Source organism: Salvelinus sp. IW2-2015, linkage group LG4q.1:29 (assembly GCF_002910315.2).
Source record: "Salvelinus sp. IW2-2015 linkage group LG4q.1:29, ASM291031v2, whole genome shotgun sequence".
Lineage (NCBI taxonomy): Eukaryota > Metazoa > Chordata > Actinopteri > Salmoniformes > Salmonidae > Salvelinus > Salvelinus sp. IW2-2015.
In genome coordinates, this window is record NC_036842.1 from 63,661,246 (window position 1) to 63,680,110 (window position 18,865).

General features: G+C 46.6%; 1 protein-coding gene across 1 annotated transcript in view; it reads left to right on the plus strand.

Annotated features, from left to right (window-relative positions):
* si:ch211-212o1.2 (TMEM189_B_dmain domain-containing protein) overlaps nt 1–18,865 on the plus strand; it is a 47,055-nt gene that overhangs the window by 17,171 nt on the left and 11,019 nt on the right. Inside the window, exons 3-4 of the mRNA XM_023985364.2 lie at nt 15,895–16,014; nt 16,151–16,242. Of these exons, the coding sequence (XP_023841132.1) occupies nt 15,895–16,014; nt 16,151–16,242 (212 nt within the window). The remainder of the gene's footprint in view (nt 1–15,894; nt 16,015–16,150; nt 16,243–18,865) is intronic.

The window sequence follows — 18,865 nt, forward strand, 5'->3', positions numbered from 1 at the left end:
TAGTGTAAGGTTCTGTATCCTGGGCTGGGTAGGGCTAGTGTAGGTTCTGTACTGCTGGGCTGGGTAGGGCTGTGTATAGGGTTCTGTACTGCTGGCTGGGTAGGGCTAGTGTATGTTCTGTACTGGGGCTGGTTAGTGTAAGGTTCTGTATTGCTGGGCTGGGTAGGGCTAGTGTAAGGTTCTGTACTGCTGGGTGGGTGGGGCTAGTGTAAGGTTCTGTATTGCGGGCTGGGTAGGCTAGTGTATGGTTCTGTACTGCTGGGCTGGGTTTGTTAAGGTTCTGTATTGCTGGGCTGGTTAGTGTAAGGTTCTGTATTGCTGGGTGGTTAGTGTAAGGTTCTGTATTGCTGGGCTGGGTAGGGCTAGTGTAAGGTTCTGTACTGCTGGGCTGGGTAGGCTAGTGTATGGTTCTGTACGCTGGGCTGGGTAGGGCTGGGTATGGTTCTGTACTGCTGGGCTGGTTAGTGTAAGGTTCTGTATTGCTGACCCAGCCCAGCAATACAGAACCTTACACTAACCCAGCCCAGCAATACAGAACCTTACACTAACCCAGCCCAGCAGTACAGAACCATACACTAGCCCTACCCAGCCCAGCAATACAGAACCTTACAGAACCAGTTCCCACATATGCTGTTGGAAGAACAGTTTGTTAGACCACATTGGGTCTCTTTACACTAAACTACTTTGACGACACAAACTAGGTCCAGGGGAGATGCTTGTGTAGTGTAAAGAGGTGGATCTAGATTCAAATCTCTCTTAAATAACCGTGATGGTCTCTGGTTCTGTGTCCTATCTATCACTTAACTGACCTTCTGTAAAGGTGAGTAAATGTTATATCAGCTTACTGTCCTTCAGGACAGCTTGTCCACATGCAGTTGGCCTCTTGTCTTTGGAGGAGGATCCGCCGGCCCGAGCCAGTGAAGAAAAGTACACCTCAGTCTTATTTTCACTTTGGAACTAGGCATCATCAGTCAGTTGTATGTCAGTGTGTTCCACAGTATTTCTACAGGACCTTTGTTACCAAATCAACATCAGAAATTTCTCTTATCTTGGCCTCCCGAGTGGCGCAGAGGTCTGAGGCAGTGCTAGAGGTGTCACTACAGATCCGGGTTCGATCCCGGGCTGTGTCGCAGCCGGCCGCAACCAGGAGACCAATGAGGCGGCGCAGAATTTTCCCAGTGTTGTTCGGGTTAGGGGAGGATTTGGCCGGCCGGAATGTCCTCGCTCTCTAGCGACTCCTGTGGCGGGCCGGGCGCATGTACGTTGACACAGTCGCCAGTTGGATGATCTTTCCTCAGACACATTGGTGTGGCTGGCTTCTGGGTTAAGCGAGCAGTGTGTCAAGAAGAAGTGTGGCTTGGCAGGGTCATGGCTCTCGACCTTCGCCTCTCCCGAGTCCGTACGGGAGTTGCAGCGATGGGACATGACTGTAACTTCCAATTGGATATCACAAAATTGGGGAGAAAAAGGGGTAAAACCTAATACAAATAAAATAAGAAATGTGTCTTATCGAAGATTTACGAAGGTGACCTGAGGTGACTTGGATTTCATAAAGATAAAATACAAGAGTTCTTGCTACAGCAAAAGAGCAGGTGTTCCTAATGTTTTTACACTCAGTGTATATTTAATTAGCTCACTTATCAATATGCATATTGTATTTGCATATTTTAATGTCAGACACTCAATACATTGATCTTCAGACATAAGTATTGTTAGTGTAGTACCTATTCTCATCTCTTACATTTTTTTGGTGTAACATATAGTTAGAAGAACAGTTTGTTAGACACATTGGGCCTCTTTACACTAAACTACTTGCTACAGCGGTGAAGCAGTGAAGACCTCTGTTAGTGAAGAACATACCAACTTATTTTGACCTCTTTTAAAATACTCTGACTTAAACCCTGTAGACAGCTGTGAGACAGACACAAATTAGAGGAAGAGTAGTATAAAGCAGTGTCTTTCCACAAGTTGGCACCAGGCCTTGGGTTTGTTTTGCAGGAATCAGGACTCACAGGCTGCTCTACAGCATTACACCTGACACTGCCTGCCCATGTCAGTCTGACTGAACCTAACACCCTGCCAACCTGACACACAGAACCATACACTAGCTCTACCCAGCCCAGCAGTACAGAACCATACACTAACCCTACCCAGCCCAGCAATACAGAACCTTACACTAGCCCCACCCAGCCCAGCAGTACAGAACCTTACACTAGCCCTACCCAGCCCAGCAATACAGAACCTTACAACTATACCGCAGCCCAGCAGTACAGAACCAACACTAGCCTACCCCAGCCCAGCAGTACAGAACCATACACTAGCCCTACCCACAGCCCAGCAGTACAGAACCTTACACTAGCCTACCCAGCCAGCAAATACAGAACCTTAACTAACCCAGCCCAGCAATCAGAACCCTTATCACTAACCCAGCCCAGCAATACAGAACCATACACTAAGTACCCAGCCCAGCAGTACAGAACCATACACTAGCCCTACCCAGCCCAGCAATACAGAACCTTACACTAGCCCCACCCAGCCAGCATACAGAACCTTAACTAGCCCTACCCAGCCAGCAATACGAACCTTACACTAACCCAGCCCAGCAGTACAGAACCATACACTAGCCCTACCCAGCCCAGCAGTACAGAACCATACACTAGCCCTACCCAGCCCAGCAGTACAGAACCTTACACTAGCCCTACCCAGCCCAGCAATACAGAACCTTACACTAACCCAGCCCAGCAATAACAGAACCTTACACTAACCCAGCCAGCAATACAGAACCTTACACTAACCCAGCCCAGCAGTACAGAACCATACACTAGCCCTACCCAGCCCAGCATATACAGAACCTTACACTAACCCAGCCCAGCAGTACAGAACCATACACTAACACCAGCCCAGCAATACAGAACCTTACATAGCCTACCCAGCCCAGCAATACAGAACCTTACACTAGCCCTACCCAGCCCAGCAATACAGAACCTTACACTACCACCAGCCCAGCAATACAGAACCTTACACTAACCCAGCCCAGCATACAGAACCTTACACTAACCCAGCCCAGCAGTACAGAACCATACACTAACCCAGCCAGCAAACAGAACCTTACACTAACCCAGCCCAGCATACAGAACCATACACTAACCCAGCCCAGCAGTACAGAACCTACACTAACCCAGCCCAGCATTACAGAACTTTCAAAGCAGCTATCTTTAATTTAATCCCACAAGCAACCCGCCCTACACCCCCACCTTAAACAACAAAATACAAAAATACACTCTCACTGACTTTGCTAAAACTATTTTATTGAGGAAAATATACTTACTATGACTGAGATGTGGTTGTCCCACCTAGCTATCTTAAGATGAATGCACTAACTGTAAGCCGCTCTGGATAAGAGCATCTGCTTAATGACTAAAATGTCAAATGTAAATGTACACTCAAACACCAGCCAGCCCAGCAACACAGAACCTTACACCAACCCAGCCTAGCAACAGAGTAGAGCCCACTAGCCCAGTACTGCCTCCTGTCTGCCAGCAGAGTTCCTCCACATCCAAAGCTCCTCCCTCCACCTCAGTCACCTCCATTAGAGAAGTGAACGCGCTGTACTCTGGCAGAAGGCTGAATTATTGAAGCCCCTCACTCTGGGTTAAAAGCCGGCTCTGGACTCCTGACCCCAGGGTCACGGCTTCAAGGCCAGGCTGAGAGTGGAGCTCAGTGCGCTGACCTTGACTGACCTGTGCTCTGTGTCTGACCCGGATCGACCTGGGAAAGACTGGGCCTCTGGACCATCCCAGGTAGAGCGCAGAATACAGGATACATGCATTAAACAAGAGCAGGCCATTTGTTAGACGCTGTGTGTTCCACTGTAAACCTGACTGCATTGCACGCCTTCCTGCATGTGTGCTGCTGAGAGAGAGAGAGAGAGAGAGAGAGAGAGAGAGAGAGAGAGAGAGAGAGAGAGAGAGAGAGAGAGAGAGAGAAATAGGCTACCTGCCATTGCCCCTGCTGTGCTCCTCAATTATACACCCACCAGAGTAGCTAAATACATTAGGCTGGATGCATAGTTTCAAACACACACATGTTCTGCCCAAATACATTAGGACAAAGACTGTTATTAATATTTGATTGAACTCTCCTTCTGTCCTTTGTATCTTCTGGTGACTTTGCTATAGTGAGGATGGAGGCAGTGGGAATCTGGTCTAATTACTGTTATTAAACTGAATATTTTCCTCCCATCAGTGTGGAGCAGAACTTGGAAATGGGTTTGTGGGAACATTTACATTTTTAAAGCTCCGTCTACTCAGATACCAAAGGTATGTGGCCACTTGCTCGTCGAACATCTAATTTTTGTAATTATTTTTTATTTAAACTTTATTTAACTAGGCAAGTCAGTTAAGAACAAAATCTTATTTTACAATGACAGCCAAACCCTCCCCTAACTCGGACGATACTGGGCCAATTGTGCGCGGCCCTATGGGACTCCCAATCATTGCCGGTTGTGATACAGCCCGGGTGATGCCTCTAGCACTGAGATGCAGTGCCTTAGTCCGCTGCGCCACCCGGGAGCCCCAAAATCATCGGCATTAATATGGAGTTGGTCCCCCCTTTGGTGCTAGAACAGCCTCTACCCTTCACGATTTTTAGTGCTACACGCTTCAGCACTCGGCAGTCCCGTTCTGTGAGCTTTTGTGGCCTACCACTTCGCGGCTGAGCCGTTGTTGCTCCTAAACGTTTCCACTTCACAATTACTGCAGTTACAGTTGACCGGGCAGCTCTAGCAGGACAGAAATTTTACGAGTCACTGAGCTCTTCAGTACGGGCCACTCTACTGCCGACGTTTGTCTATGGAGATTGCATGGCTATGTGCTCGATTTTATACACCTGTCAGCAACGGGTGTGGCTGAAATAGCAGAATCCACTAATTTGAAAGGGTGTCCACCTTAAAGTGGATACAGACTTAAAGTGGAACTGACAGCATTTTAGCAACATTAAATCTTATTAAAATATAATCATATACACCCATAGGAAGAATATGACACTTTAAATATTCTGACAAGCGAGCACTTAGATATGGTCATTTTCACATTTTCATCAATTCTTAGAATGTTTGGGAATAAAGTATACTAAGGCATTTGTGAAATTCTATAACAATATATAGTGGAAAAGCTGCCGTGCATTTGGACAATTACTAGACACTGCAGTTAATAAAAACATCTGTCGCCGCTAGGACCATAGTCTACGCAGACCGGTGCACCATAGCCAATCAGAGCTACTGTAGGCCTTTATGCAAACAAGCCATTTGCCACACAAGCCTGCCATCGTTCACTTTGAACTGGACTGTGTGTTTACAGGCAGTTGCAGCAATTCGATTATTAGAACGCATTCGGCAGAAACTATACCTTAATGGTATTCTGCAAATATGTCAATACCACGTATTTACCTCTTACATTTGGGAACTTTACAGTCTTATTGATATTGATCAAACAACCATGAAAAGGTCGTTTCTCTCTCCCGCAGTTTTGCACAACAACAACAACAAAATCAACAACTAATGCTAGTCACAATGTCTAGCTAGCTACTCCCGGACACAAATAAGAGAACACCTCACTCGCCCAAGCAGAGCTCGTTAGCTAGGCTGTTTACATGTTATCTAGAGCTTTTGTGACTAAATTACTTTCTTTGACTATGTTTACTGACACGAACATATTCAGTAGGTGGTACCCGTTCGTAAATTCATCAGTTATTCTGTGCTCTGGCACACTCAGACGAGAGTGCTCTGAAATCGGAGTAGATAGCCTGGGTGAATTTGCAAATGCAAGAGATATGCTAACTGGATACTGTAAAAGTCGTTCAATTCCTTGCTAGCTAACCAAATGACACCTGCATCTCTAGCTGTTTATAGCAACCGACAACGATATGAGGGGAAAAAGTCAATCACTCACCCACTTCTCCAATGACATGACATCCTCCTAGCAGCTACAGTGGTTCTTCCTTTAAACGTTTTGAGCTTATGCAGTGACTGTTTGTGGTAGATGGTGGCAGATTGTGGTAAATTGCATAATTCTGGCAACAATGGCTGACACTTAAATAATGTGCCATAGAATTGTGTGGCACCCTGCAAGCTGTGCTGCAGTATGCTGCAACTTTTAAAGGAAGAACCACTGTAGCTAGCTATCTAGCTAGTTTGATTGTATTGACATTCCCAGCCTTAGTTACATTCGTCCGTTTTTGTACAAAATATTGAGTCATTGAAATTGAAACAGTCCATCCCGAAAGGAGGCAGCAAACAATGTACCAGGCCAGCTGTGATTACCAATAAATATATTGGTGAATTATATTAATCATGCATTAAACTGCATCCGTCTATTCTGCCAACAATGCTTAGTGTACATCATGGAACGTTGAGTCAAATAGAACCTATTCTTAAAACCTGTTTATAAAGTTGGTTTTGTTGCATAAACTGGAAATTTGATATATTTTTTACTGACATTATGATTGTTTGTTTCATATCTGCAAAGTAGTTAAAACACTGTCTGTTCCACTTTAAAGAACTAGAGCTGACATTTTTCAAATTCCTTGAGCTCTCAGATCCAGAGCCCAACGTTCATTATGTCTGAAAACAATAGACATGGACACACGACACATAAAGCATGGAGCTTGCAGTATGGATTTGACTGTTGACCTTGACCATTGCTTGAATAGAGGATGCTTTCCATTTAGCAATGTGTGATCTTGTTTATGTGTGTGCATCTGTAGTTGAATGAATAAAAATGAATAAAAAAACACTCAAACAGTTAGTGTACGTGAAATACATGATACGTTACAGAACAACACAGAGTAAATAACTATCAACTATACTGAACAAAAAATAAAAATGCATCATGCAATAATTTCAACGAGCCGGATGTGGAGGTCTTGGACTGGCATGGTTACACGTGGTCTTGTCACACCCTGATCTGTTTCACCTGTCTTGGTGATTGTCTCCACTCACCTCCAGGTGTCTCCTGTTTTCCCCATTAGTCCCCGGTGTATTTATCCCTGTGTTTCCTGTCTCTCTGTGCCAGCGTTTCTCCTAGCTCCTATTTTTCGAAGTCTCCGGTTTTTCCTAGACCTCCTGGTTTTGACCCTTGCCTGTCCGGACGCCGACTCCGCCTGCCTGACCACTCTGTCTGTTCTGACCTCAAGCCTGCCTATCGCCTGGTACTGTTTGGACTCCGACCTGGTTTATGAACTCTCGCCTGTCCCCGACCTGCCTTTTGCCTACCCCTTTTGGTATAATAAATATCGGAGCTCAGTTATCTGCCTTCTGTGTCTGCACTTGGGTCTTGCCTTGTGCCCTTATAGGTCTGCAGTTTTGAGGCCGGTTGGACCTACTGCCAACAATGTTGGAGGCTGCTTATGGTAGAGAAATTAACATTCAATTCTCTGGCAACAGCTCAGGTGGACATTACTGCAGTCAGCATGCCAATTGCACGCTCCCTCAAAGCTTGTGACAAAACTGCACATTTTAAAGTGGCCCCAGCACAAGGTGTCCCTAGCACAAGGTGCACCTGTGTAATGATCATGCTGATTAATCAGCTTCTTGATATGCCACACCTGTCAGGTGGATAGATTATCTTGGCAAAGGGGAAATGTTCACTAACAGGGGTGTAAACAAATTTGTGCATAACATTTGAGAGAAATAGGATTTTTGTGCATATAGAGAAATTCTGGGATCTTTTATTTCAGCTCATGAAACACGGGACCAACACTTTACATGTTGCATTTATATTTCTGTTCAGTATAAAGAAGACTTAACATGGTTACACGTGTCTTCAATTCAAAATAATCTCTAATAGAATAAACTATGTGTGTGTGATACACACAGGAGCTTTCTACCAAGTTCTCAAATTCAAGCTGGAACTCACACCCACCCTGAATTAACATTTCTTTGCACTTTGCTAGTTAAAACAATAGGCAGGAAAACACACCCAGATTCTAATCTAATCAACTAAATTTAAATGATAGGAGCGCAAACCTGTCGCTCCTCTTTGAACTAGCCGCTGTCCAATGAACAGAAATGACACAGTTTCTCTGTAACAATAAATCCATGGCACTTACATATAAAATAGAACAGATAAAAAGTCGTAGCTCTTTATGAACTCTTGAAACAATCCAAATATGACAATTTAATTCACATAGTAACATTTCGTCGATTCAAGTTTCATCAGTCTTCACACCTCTCGTGGTGTCAGTGACCCCAGAAATTCTGTTGGAACGTCTTAGAGATTGCCACAGATAAATTGGCTCTCACCTGTATCACCTTCTCAGATTTTTCCACTACATTCCACTACATGGATACTCTGCATTGCAGAAGACAATCAGAGGAACCAGAGAAATATGTGGAGAGAGGTGACTAGACTTTAAAAAATAACAGCTTGGGTCCATGTAATAGCTACCTCCCAAAGGCTTGCCAGGACACAGTCGAGACACTCAACAAGATAGTCGCCATCTACTTGGCCTGCATTAACTTCTTGTCCATGGTCGTTAGGGTCACGGTACTCTCCTCATAGAAGGTATCCTCCCACCAGGGTGCAACGTCAGTCTCCAGGGGTACCATGCCTATGTCAGCTGTCCCAACGTGGAATCAAATCAAATCAAATGTATTTATATAGCCCTTCTTACATCAGCTGATATCTCAAAGTGCTGTACAGAAAACCAGCCTAAAACCCCAAACAGCAAGCAATGCAGGTGTAGAAGCACGGTGGCTAGGAAAAACTCCCTAGAAAGGCCAAAACCTAGGAAGAAACCAAAGAGAGGAACCAGGCTATGAGGGGTGGCCAGTCCTCTTCTGGCTGTGCCGGTGGAGATTATAAACAGAACATGGCCAAGATGTTCAAATGTTCATAAATGACCAGCATGGTCAAATAATAATAATCACAGTAGTTGTCGAGGGTGCAGCAAGTCAGCACCTCAGGAGTAAATGTCAGTTGGCTTTTCATAGCCGATCATTAAGAGTATCTCTACCGCTCCTGCGGTCTCTAGAGATTGAAAACAGCAAGTCTGGGACAGTAGCACGTCCGGTGAACAGGTCAGGGTTCCATAGCCGCAGGCAGAACAGTTGAAACTGGAGCAGCAGCACGGCCAGGTGACTGGGGACAGCAAGGAGTCATCATGCCAGGTAGTCTGAGGCATGGTCCTAGGCTCAGGTCCTCCGAGAGAGAGAAAGAAAGAGAGAAAGAGAGAATTAGAGAGAGCATACTTAAATTCACACAGGACACCGATAAGACAGGAAGAAGCTAAACTCCAATATAACAAACTGACCCTAGCCCCCCGACACATAAACTACTGCAGCATAAATACTGGAGGCTGAGACAGGAGGGGTCAGGAGACACTGATGGAATCCTCCATCAGAAGGTGTGTGGCTTAGCTGGACAGGTCAGGCCCCATCATCTGAGTCCGTTTCACGTTGACAACGCACCACGGTTTGTGAAAGACTTTGAAAACATTCGAAATAGCAGTAAAAGTAAACACATCATGATATCATCCTCTGCAATGTATGACAAATACAGATTACGAAATAAATGTCTCATGACAACAATAAATTAGGAATAAAGTTTCACTATCATTAATATGAAAACTAGCCCACAAAGTTATCCCATCAACTGCCTGATCCAAACAGATGATGAGTTAGGAGACACATGATCTGGATGGAGGAAACGAGCACAACATAAAACCATACCATCCAACATAATTTCAAATCCAAATTCTAACAATATGCAGTAATGAACAATTAGTGCTCTCCCCTTTTAGAGGGATGAGTTTGGAAACAAATCAGAACACTAGAAAACAATTAGTATAGTGTTGAGCAAATACCTTCCCACCCCTATTGTACAGAAAGTAAATGAGTACAATCAAATCCTAGAATATTCAAATCAGAGAAACAAGGCATAAGAAGCTATATCAAATAAGTTACGAAAATGTTCTGGCACGGTGAAAATAACAATCAATGTTAGGATTTATATTTCCACATTCTCAGCAGACAAATCATAAAAGCAATTGTGTTGTAAATTTCAGACTGGTTTCTAAACCAGCACGGGTCTTTTATGCTATTACTTCTCTCCCTCTCTGATCATGACTAGAATTATGCCTTGTAATGCTTGTTAATGCTTTCTAACTTCAGCTTATGCCTTGCATAATGTAATCATTCATTTTACAAAGTAATTAAATACACTTGTATTGAGAATTCCATTCTCAGACATTTCTTGATGACAAATATAATGTTAAATGGAGTCAGATAAACATTTTAATAGGCTAATTGCAAATTTGAATCATGGGTCGCATGTGTGGTATAAATACAATACATAGGACAAATATTACCCCAGTCTCCGTGTGTGTACGTGTTATACTGTATCGTATCTCTCCGTCACCCTTCCCCCACACTACTCATCGGTGGCTCCCATCATGCTCATTCGACATCCCCAACACACACACCACGGGATCTGTCCATCCTCTTTTCTCTCCCTGTTCACAGGGGAAAGAGGATGGAACCAAGCCTAGATACCACTCTCTTGGGCCGTGTCTGTGTGTGTGTGGTGTTGTAATGCAGTTGTTAAATCTGTCACATTTGTCACATTCATTTTGTTGTTGTAGTTCTTGTCCATAGGTTACTGTATGGATTCTCTGTGTAATTGTTGCTTGGTGTGTGTGTTTTGTGTGCTTGCATGTGTGTGTGTGTGATGTGTTGTGTGTGTGTGATGTGTTGTGTGTGTGTGATGTGTTGTGTGTGTGTGTATGTGTGGTGTGGTGTGATGTGTTGTGTGTGGTATGATGTGTTGTGTTGTGTTGTGTGTGGTGTGATGTGTTGTGTTGTGTATGATGTGATGTGTGTGTATGGTATGTGTGTTGTGTGTGTGTGTGTGTGTGTGTGTGTTTGATGTGTTTCCCAGGTTGAGACGTCCACTGAGAACTGATGAAAGGAACGAGGCCTGTGACTGATCTGTTCATCCTGATCAGGGGAATTCTACCTCTGTCTTTTTCTCTTTCTCAGTCTCTCTGTCTCTCCCGCTCTAAGCATATGACCCACTTTTACTACAGCCCCCCCCCCCCCCCCCCAGAAGATTGGCCTACAGAGAACTGGACAGGGGACAGAGAGGGAGAAAGAGCAGATTTACTATGAATACATGTTCGTAATTGTATTGTGAATGTTCATGTGAAAGTGTGTGTGCGAACGCACGCCTGTGTGTGTGTGTGTGGGGGGGGGTGGATATGGGAGAGAGAGAAGCGAGGAAGAGAATGATGCTGTCATGGTATGTTGGCACCACTGACTCGGTCTTTGTGCTGTGAAAGGCAGCCATTCTGGGTGTGTGAGTTAGTTTTTGTCTGTGGCTCTGGAGGAGGTGAGAGGTTGTCTTTCAAAGGGACTCTGTACTGAGAACACAAGGCCTCAGCGTTTAGGACAACACAGTCAGGAGAGAGGGAAGAAAAGAGCCCTTTGTCCAGACCAGATAGAGGCGGAATACTGGGCAAGCTTTGAAGTGCTGTACAGAAAGCATGCGAATCATGCATCTTTTTACACAGGAAAAGCAAGATATTGACTACTTGTGACTACTCGGGCTCTGCTCAATATTCACACAACGTTATGGTACATGCTTGTCGATTCACTGAAGCCATCTGTACAGCAGACTAGGCCAGGTACACGGAGGCCCTTTCCTGGAACACAGAGGCAGACCCCAATCACACTCAATCAGACCCATGTATCAGGAGGAAGGAGAAAATAACCTGGGTTCCTTCCTCCTGGTTCATGTATTTTACCAACATCCTCACACAGAGATCCATGTCACGAGCTACTCATATTGCAAGATTATTTGAACTGAGAGGTTCAGAAATCACTTCCTTTGTCAGTGTGGTGCGCCACTATGGCAGGAGGGATGGGGCCCGTTCTGCTGCTGCGCTGTAAAGCGGTGCGGGAGGTAAAAGGGTGAGATAGAGAGAGAGAGAGGAGAAGGCCATTAGCATTCACAGGGTGTTGTTTGGYGCTGGCGCCGTCCCTCTGCGCCGAATCAGGCGTCGTTGATTAATTTCAGCCTATTAGCACCCCCCTTTCCTCATCTCCCGCCTCTCCCAGGTTAATTCCATGCCAGCGTGCGGAGTCGGGGGCTGCTGGTGTGAGCGATGGAAGAGGGTTGCCAGGGAGCATGTTGTTGTCAGGACTGTATTAATGAGCACACCACTCTGGTCCTATGGACAGGGGGACTGTGTTTCTGGCTGCGTGCGTTTGCTCTGTCGAGGCCTGGCCTAGTTTCTCCTCTCATCAGGGATCCAAGGGCTGATGCAGATCACCTGACAGTGGCCCGACTGCTCAACCCTGGGTATGTGTGTGTGTGTGTGGGGGATGTGTGAAATTGACAGAATGGTAGAAATTGTGTCATATTTAGTGTGGAGACAACAAACCTATGGTGCTATTAACCTTCCTGTAAATGGTGTGGTCTATATATTATCTTGGGCCAAAGTTTCTGGTTTTTCACGCTCAACAGTTTCCCCTGTGTATCAAGAATGGTCCACCATCCAAAGGACATCCAACCAACTTGACACAACTGTGGGAAGCATAGTCCATATATGTTCTGTAGTATTAGGTTGCTCCCCCCTTGATGAAAGGTACCATCTCTTAAATGTTGGATCACATCCTGCAAGAATTACAGACCTTTGAAAGGATCTTTCACACATTTTGTTAGCATCCCAGTGTAAGAAGTGAGGTCAGACAGTGGGTAAGTGGTAGAGGCCTGCCAGTCTCTGAAGGCATTCCTCTGCAGGAGCCTCTGCTGCACACCTGTCCTCCACAGCTGGCCACAGCACAGCAGCCACAGCACAACTGGCCTTCACAGCTGGCCACAGCACACCTGGCCTCCACAGCTGGCCACAGCCCACCTGGCCTCCACAGCTGGCCACAGCCCACCTGGCCTCCACAGCTGGCCACAGCACAAACTGGCTCCACAGCTGGCCACAGCCCACCTTTCTCCACAGCTGGCCACAGCACACCTGTCCCCACAGCTGGCCACAGCACATCTGGCCTCCACAGCAGGCCACAGCACAACTGGCCTTCACAGCTGGCCACAGCACACCTGGCCTCCACAGCTGGCCACAGCCCACCTGGCCTCCACAGCTGGCCACAGCCCACCTGGCCTCCACAGCTGGCCACAGCACAACTGGCCTCCACAGCTGGTCACAGCCCACCTGGCCTCCACAGCTGGCCACAGCACAACTGGCCTCCACAGCTGGCCACAGCACACCTGGCCTCCACAGCTGGCCACAGCACATCTGGCCTTCACTGCTGGCGACAGCCCATCTGGCCTCCACAGCTGGCCACAGCACACCTGGCCTCCACAGCTGGCCACAGCACATCTGGCCTCCACAGCTGGCCACAGCACAACTGGCCTCCACAGCTGGTCACAGCCCACCTGGCCTCCACAGCTGGCCACAGCACAACTGGCCCTCACAGCTGGTCACAGCCCACCTGGCCTCCACAGCTGGCCACAGCACAACTGGCCTCCACAGCTGGCGACAGCCCACCTGGCCTCCACAGCTTGCGACAGCCACCTGGCCTCCACAGCTGGCCACAGCCCACCTGGCCTCCACAGCTGGCCACAGCACACCTGGCCACAGCTGGCCACAGCACAACTGGCCTCCACAGCTGGCCACAGCCACCTGGCCTCCACAGTCTCCACAGCACACCTGGCCTCCACAGCTGGCCACAGCCCACCTGGCCTCCACAGCTGGCCACAGCCCACCTGGCCTCCACAGCTGGCCACAGCACAACTGGCCTCCACAGCTGGTCACAGCCCACCTGGCCTCCACAGCTGGCCACAGCACAACTGGCCTCCACAGCTGGCCACAGTACACCTGGCCTCCACAGCTGGCCACAGCACACCTGGCCTCCACAGCTGGCCACAGCACATCTGGCCTTCACTGCTGGCGACAGCACACCTGGCCTCCACAGCTGGCCACAGCACATCTGGCCTCCACAGCTGGCCACAGCACATCTGGCCTCCACAGCTGGCCATAGCACACCTGGCCTCCACTGCTGGCGACAGCCCACCTGGCCTCCACAGCTGGCCACAGCACACCTGGCCTCCACAGCTGGCCACAGCACATCTGCCTCCACAGCTGGCAACAGCCCTCCTGGCCTCCACAGCTGGCCACAGGCACATCTGGCTCTCCACAGCTGGCCACAGCACACCTGGCCTCCACAGCTGGCCACAGCCCACCTGGCCTCCACAGCTGGCCACAGCACACCTGGCCTCGCCTCCACACAGAGCGTGCACACCTGGATGCTTCTCACTTGATTCATCTGTTTCATTTAGAGCAGCTCATAACAGCTAGGAACATTCCAGTGTCCTCCATCATCAGTACTAGTACAGCTTAAACAAGTGCTGTGTGAGAGATGAGACAGTACACAGGTGAAGGGTTGTGTGTGGACTGTGATGATTGAGGGCCAGTTCTATGTCTTGTGAGAGGGAGGTGTGAAACTAATATACCCATGAGTATTGGACTGGTTGGTTAACTTGGTTTAGGTTATTGGTGTCAGTTGAGCCTGTGAGGCTTTATTAAAATCTGTCATCAATATCCCATTAACTCCTAGCACGCCAATCTACTGCATTAGGAAAGTCTAATGGCATTAAAGTTTCAGAAGGCCTGGCTTCACTGTGGCACTTGACGCTTTGCATCCACAGAAAAGGAGAAAGAAAGAAGCGCTGGATATGGAGAAGAGAGTGACGGACAGCGACACAAAGGTTAAAAGGTAAAGAAAGAAAATAAGGAAATCTGAATTGAGAGGTATAATGTGAGAAGGAAGCAGAGGGAGAGGGGATCAGGCTAGTCTCCGTGGATGTGGTGATGAGGTCCAGTACAGGAGTGGGCGGCTAGCTCCAGCTTAAGCAACTCCGCACCGTAGCCTGCTGAATTATTCACCCCCCCCCGCTGGGGCAGAGTGGCGACACGGTGGTCCGCCCGCCCGTGCCCGGCCCACCCTGACCTGTGAGTTTAGAGCTGTGTCAGTGCTGCTCCGCATACGAGGGTTCACAGCTCCAGCCTCGGCATACACTTGTCTTCATCGAACCGTTTACCTCTTAACACTGTGGTTGATGGGACACACACAGACTGTGGTGGACAGACAAAGATGTGGCGGCGCCACCAGCGGATGACCCCATGACCCTACAGAGCTCCGAGGGATGTTCTCCTGGTAGCAGGGCTGACCTCTCTCTGCTCATTAACACCATAGATCACAGGACAGGTCCCCTGAATGGAAGAAAGTTACTCTACCCTCTCTTCAGAATGTAGTCATCAGCACAATTGTTCAGTGAAAGTGAAAATGTACTGTACTTTTGAGTTCCTGTAGCTTTATTACTGTATCTGTTATGCAGTATCTTTGTATTCACATTGACTACACAAAACATTAAGAATATCTGCTCATACCATGACAGGCTGGCCAGGTGAATAGATGAAGGGGAGGAGACGGGTTAAAGAAAGATTTTTAAGACTCATGACAATTGAGACATGGATTGTGTATGTGTGCCATTCAGGGGGTGAATGGGAAAGAGAAAATACTTCAGTGCAGGGTTTGGTAGTAGGTGCCAGGTGCACCGGTTTGATTCAAGAACTGCAATGCTGCTGTTTTGTTCACGTTCAACAGTTTCCTGTGTGTTATCAAAAATAATCCACCACCCAAAGGACATCCAACCAACGTGACACAGCTGTGGGAAGCATTGGCGTCAACATGGGCCAGCCAGTATCCCTGTGGGATGTTTTCGACTCATGTAATGTTGTGTGATTTGTTGTCTTTCTCAGGTAATGTGTAATGTTGTGCGATTTGCTGTCTTCCTCAGGTAATGTGTGATTTCCTGTCTTCCTCAGGTAAGCGACTACAGGAGTGGATCAGTGTAGTTCTGTGCCTCTCTCTCTTCATCATCAACCTCTCCTTCCTTCTCCWCAACTTCTCCGCTGTGCACATCTACAAAATCATATTCGGTATCTGTGAGTTTCTCTAAAAAAAAATTGGGTTTCTGTTTGAAATGACCTTGAAATAGTCTGAAATTACATTACGTCTCCAAAACATTTGTTGTCTGATATTATGGCTAAATACTTTTTCCTCCTTTGTTCCCCACTACAGTAATGGGGATAGTGATGGCAGACTTTGCATCTGGTATGGTGCACTGGGGAGCAGACACCTGGGGCTCTGTGGACATCCCTGTCCTTGGGAAGGTAAGGGACAGGGTTCTGAGTTCATGGTCATTCCCAGACCTTAGACTCATCATTTGACTCTTGAGAAGGATTACAAATGACTATAGTACCTTCAGAAAGTATTCACACCCCTTGACTTTTTCCACATTTTGTTGTGTTACAGCCTGAATTCAGAATGGATTAAATGAAGATTGTGTCACTGGCCTACACACAGTACCCCATAATGTCAAAGTGGATTTTTTTCCATTTTTTTTCAAATGAATAAAAAATGAAAAGCTGAAATACCTTGAGTCAATAAGTATTCAAGCCCTTTGTTATGACAAACCTAAATAAGTTCAGGAGTAAAAATGTGCTTAACAAGTAACATAATAAGTTGCATGGATTCATGCTGTGTGCAATAATAGTGTTCAACATGATTTTTTAATGTCTACCTCATCTCTGTACCCCACACATACAATTATCTGTAAGGTCGAGCAGTGAATTTTAAACAGATTCAACCACAAAGACCAGAGAGGTTTTCCAATGCCTCACAAAGAAGGGCACCTATTGGTAGATGGGGGAAAAAAAGAAGAAGCAAACATTGAATTTCCATTTGAGCACCCAGCCACTGCAAAAATAAAATAATACTGCCCAAAAAGTGGCAACGCAATTAACTTTTTTGCTGTTTTTGTTTTGGACAAATCCAGTGAAACACAGAGTACCACTCTCCATATTTCCAAGCATAGTGGTGGCTGCATCATGGTATGGGTATAATTGTAATTGATAAGGACTGGGGAGTTTTTCAGGATAAAAAAATGTTTGGAATGGAGCTAAGCACAGGCAAAATCCTAGAGGAAAACCTGGTTCAGTCTGCTTTCCACCAGACACTGGGAGAGGAATTCCCCTTTCAGCAGGGCAATAACCTAAAACAAGGCCAAATCTACACTGAGGAAGATAGTGGATGTTCCTGAGTGGCCGAATTACAGTTTTGAACCAATTTGACAGAGCTTGAATATTTTTTTTAAAGTCTTAGACTTACCAAGAAATACTCCCCGCTGTAATCGCTGCCTAAGGTGATTCTAACATGTATCGACTCAGGGGTGTGGATACTTATGTAAATTAGATATTTCTGTATTTCATTTTCAATACGTTTACAAACATTTCTAAAATCCTGTTTTTACTTTGTCATTATGAGGTATTGTGTAAATGGGTGAGAATAGTTTTTTTGMATTCAGGCTGTAACACAGCAACATGTGGAATAAGTCAAGGGGTATGAATACTTTCTGAAGGCACTGTACATATCAGTCATATGAGGGATTGTTAGGCAAAACATAATATAATCCCATTTCTCAATGAGCTATATCAGTGGCCACACCCACACTGTCTGTATACATTACCTGTGCTTCTGCAAACCACCGCCCAGCACCCCCACCGTCCTGCTCCTGTGCTGAGAAGGCCACATCCAGCCAGTCTCCCCCTTCCTGTCCCCCCTACACCCCAGTTGTGTGAAGGGCACAGCCATCCAGGGTTATTACCATACAGTAGCTCTGGGTTTTGTTGGTCTTTTGTGGTTCATCCTCCCTTGGCTGCTCCAAGCAAAATGTCATTCTATCCCTCAGGATATACCACTACAGTACATTTCTGCCTGCCCCCCAAGCCAGCCACCACAGCCACCCCACCCACTCCTCTGGGGMTGGGGTTCCAGCACCCTGGGCTCCGTATTAATGCGTGAGCACAACTTGGTCATGCTCCCCTCTCCCAATTAAAGAAAAGGTCGCTCTTATCCTGTCCAATTAAAAGAGCACCTGGCCCTTAAGTTGTCCAGTGTAGTGGGTGTCGTCTTTGAGGTGATGAATCGCTGGGTCTGTGTGTATATCTGCTGATGACGGGGCTTATTGTTCTATTGTCAGGGGTCAGGGGGGACAGGGGGAGAAAAGGAATTGGCATTTTAATCTCCAGCTCTGCTTATGATCAGTATGTGTAATGGCATCACTGATCTTCACAGTGATTTATGTTATTCTGCGTACATTATATTATGTATCGTATTTTGACTGTAACCAGACTGTTTATATGACCAAAGCACAGCTGTGTGGTGAAGTCAGGTGTACAGACAGTACCAGGGTCATTCTACCTCAAAAAGCATTATAGAGGTTTGACACCCACCGTCTTCGATTGTTCTGAAATTGTTTCTGTGGTTAGAAACAGATAAGATAAGCATTTCTGCAACATTATTTTACATTTACATTTACATTTAAGTCATTTAGCAGACGCTCTTATCCAGAGCGACTTACAAATTGGTGCATTCACCTTATGATATCCAGTGGAACAACCACTTTACAATAGTGCATCTAACTCTTTTAAGGGGGGGGGGTTAGAAGGATTACTTTATCCTATCCTAGGTATTCCTTAAAGAGGTGGGGTTTCAGGTGTCTCCGGAAGGTGGTGATTGACTCCGCTGACCTGGCGTCGTGAGGGAGTTTGTTCCACCATTGGGGTGCCAGAGCAGCGAACAGTTTTGACTGGGCTGAGCGGGAACTGTACTTCCTCAGAGGTAGGGAGGCGAGCAGGCCAGAGGTGGATGAACGCAGTGCCCTTGTTTGGGTGTAGGGCCTGATCAGAGCCTGAAGGTACGGAGGTGCCGTTCCCCTCACAGCTCCGTAGGCAA